This window comes from Echinococcus granulosus (genome assembly GCF_000524195.1).
Source record: "Echinococcus granulosus chromosome Unknown EG_S00181, whole genome shotgun sequence".
NCBI lineage: Eukaryota > Metazoa > Platyhelminthes > Cestoda > Cyclophyllidea > Taeniidae > Echinococcus > Echinococcus granulosus.
In genome coordinates this window covers 99,395-100,885 of record NW_020170561.1, presented here as the reverse complement: position 1 = coordinate 100,885, position 1,491 = coordinate 99,395, and the positions used below count along the sequence as shown (strand labels likewise).

General features: G+C 39.7%; 1 protein-coding gene across 1 annotated transcript in view; it reads right to left on the bottom strand. All coding sequences in view use genetic code 11, as the record gives it.

Moving 5' to 3' along the window:
* EGR_09988 (Arginyl-tRNA--protein transferase) overlaps nucleotides 1-610 on the bottom strand; it is a gene marked incomplete at both ends in the record, with an annotated part of 1,247 nt that extends 637 nt beyond the window's left edge. Inside the window, one exon of the mRNA XM_024499237.1 lies at nucleotides 513-610. Within this exon, the coding sequence (XP_024346354.1) occupies nucleotides 513-610 (98 nt within the window). The remainder of the gene's footprint in view (nucleotides 1-512) is intronic.
* Between the last annotated feature and the right edge of the window lie 881 nt (nucleotides 611-1,491).

Sequence of the window (1,491 nt, the reverse complement as noted above, 5' to 3'; positions counted from 1 at the left end):
GCCCGTGCTGGCAGGATCTGCTTTACGTCCAGAAGGAAATCCTGAATCTCCAGAGGCATGCAAACTAATATTTTGTGAACTACACAGAAGAGAATCCAGTTCAATTGGGCGGTCTCCACGACAGTCAGCTGTAGCAGAGCGCTGTGCATCAGCTTTAACACTTTCTCCAGCATTCAAATAAGTGTTAACAACTCGCAGAACCTTCTTCTGCGCTTTGGAAATTCGGAAATTCACTGCATCGCATCGAATTGTGTACGCAGGACAACATGTTTTACGATTGTTTGGCTTATAAGTAAGTCTGCCACAACTAAACATATAAGCTAAGAAAGAAAGTGCTGACGGTACCGACGCCAGCCACTGTCCATCAGGATTTTGTAGTCCTGTGCAGTAAGTACATCGGTAATGGTATCTGAGACTGAAAATATAATGTACTTACACCAAGTTGATTTACTAGATTCGGAGTCCCCACAATACCCACATTTGCCGTCATCACTTTCTCCGATCAAACGTACGGTGGAATACATATCCCGAAAATCAGATGATCCAAGTCCGATTTGAATGGCGCAGGCTGCTCCTCAATCATGACCTTGAAACAAGAACCACTGTACATTTTGTATTTGTCTCTGTTTACCCAAGTTTGCTATAATACGCAAACACGAAGTTAAATGATTAACAATTCCTTTATTTACACATAGCTTAAAACCTTAATTCTAAAATTTGGCAAAACGTGCATCGTTTCGGTATTTATCAACAGAAAAAAGGATCATTTTTTGCCACACAAACGGTAGGTTAGGGAATTAAACTAAAGAAAAGTGCATTAATTATACTTAAAAATTGGGTGCCCATGTATCTCATAACAGTTTATATAATAAGCTCATCAATACGAATGTAATATCGTGATTTTTCCATCTCTCATAAATTTCACTGCCGAGTAGTAATTGAATAAGGAGGCCTTGTTGTATTAAAGATTAGGTATCTTTTAAAAACTGTGATAAACAGATTCAAAAAAAATTCACTTCTTTTAAATAAAGTTGTGGTACAACCAGGCAGTTGTCGTACGCGGACAATTTCCCTTACGAAGGGGTATGTTTTTAGATTGTTTCAAGCAAACAGAAGGGAAAAATAGGCACCTAGACTGAGAAATGCGTGCTCATATTATTATAGCAGTATAGAGAGAAAATTTAAGTGAAAACTACGTCCACCGCAGCAACGTCATTCAACTTCTTTGCAACTATCCAGCACTGGTAGCGATAGAAACTGGATTGAGGATCAGCGGTGACTTCCATTCCTTCACTGTATGCATTCTGAGATCCTATAAAACTGTGGCCTCTGAGACGAACTTACTTGTGTTACAAGTGAATTCGCAGAACAGAAAACACAGCCAGAGTGGACCCGACCAACCAAAACCGGGTACATTCAAGATGGCAGGGTTTGGAATCCTTATAAACATGCATCTCAAAAATTTATGTAGCGGCTCAAGACTCCCTGAGG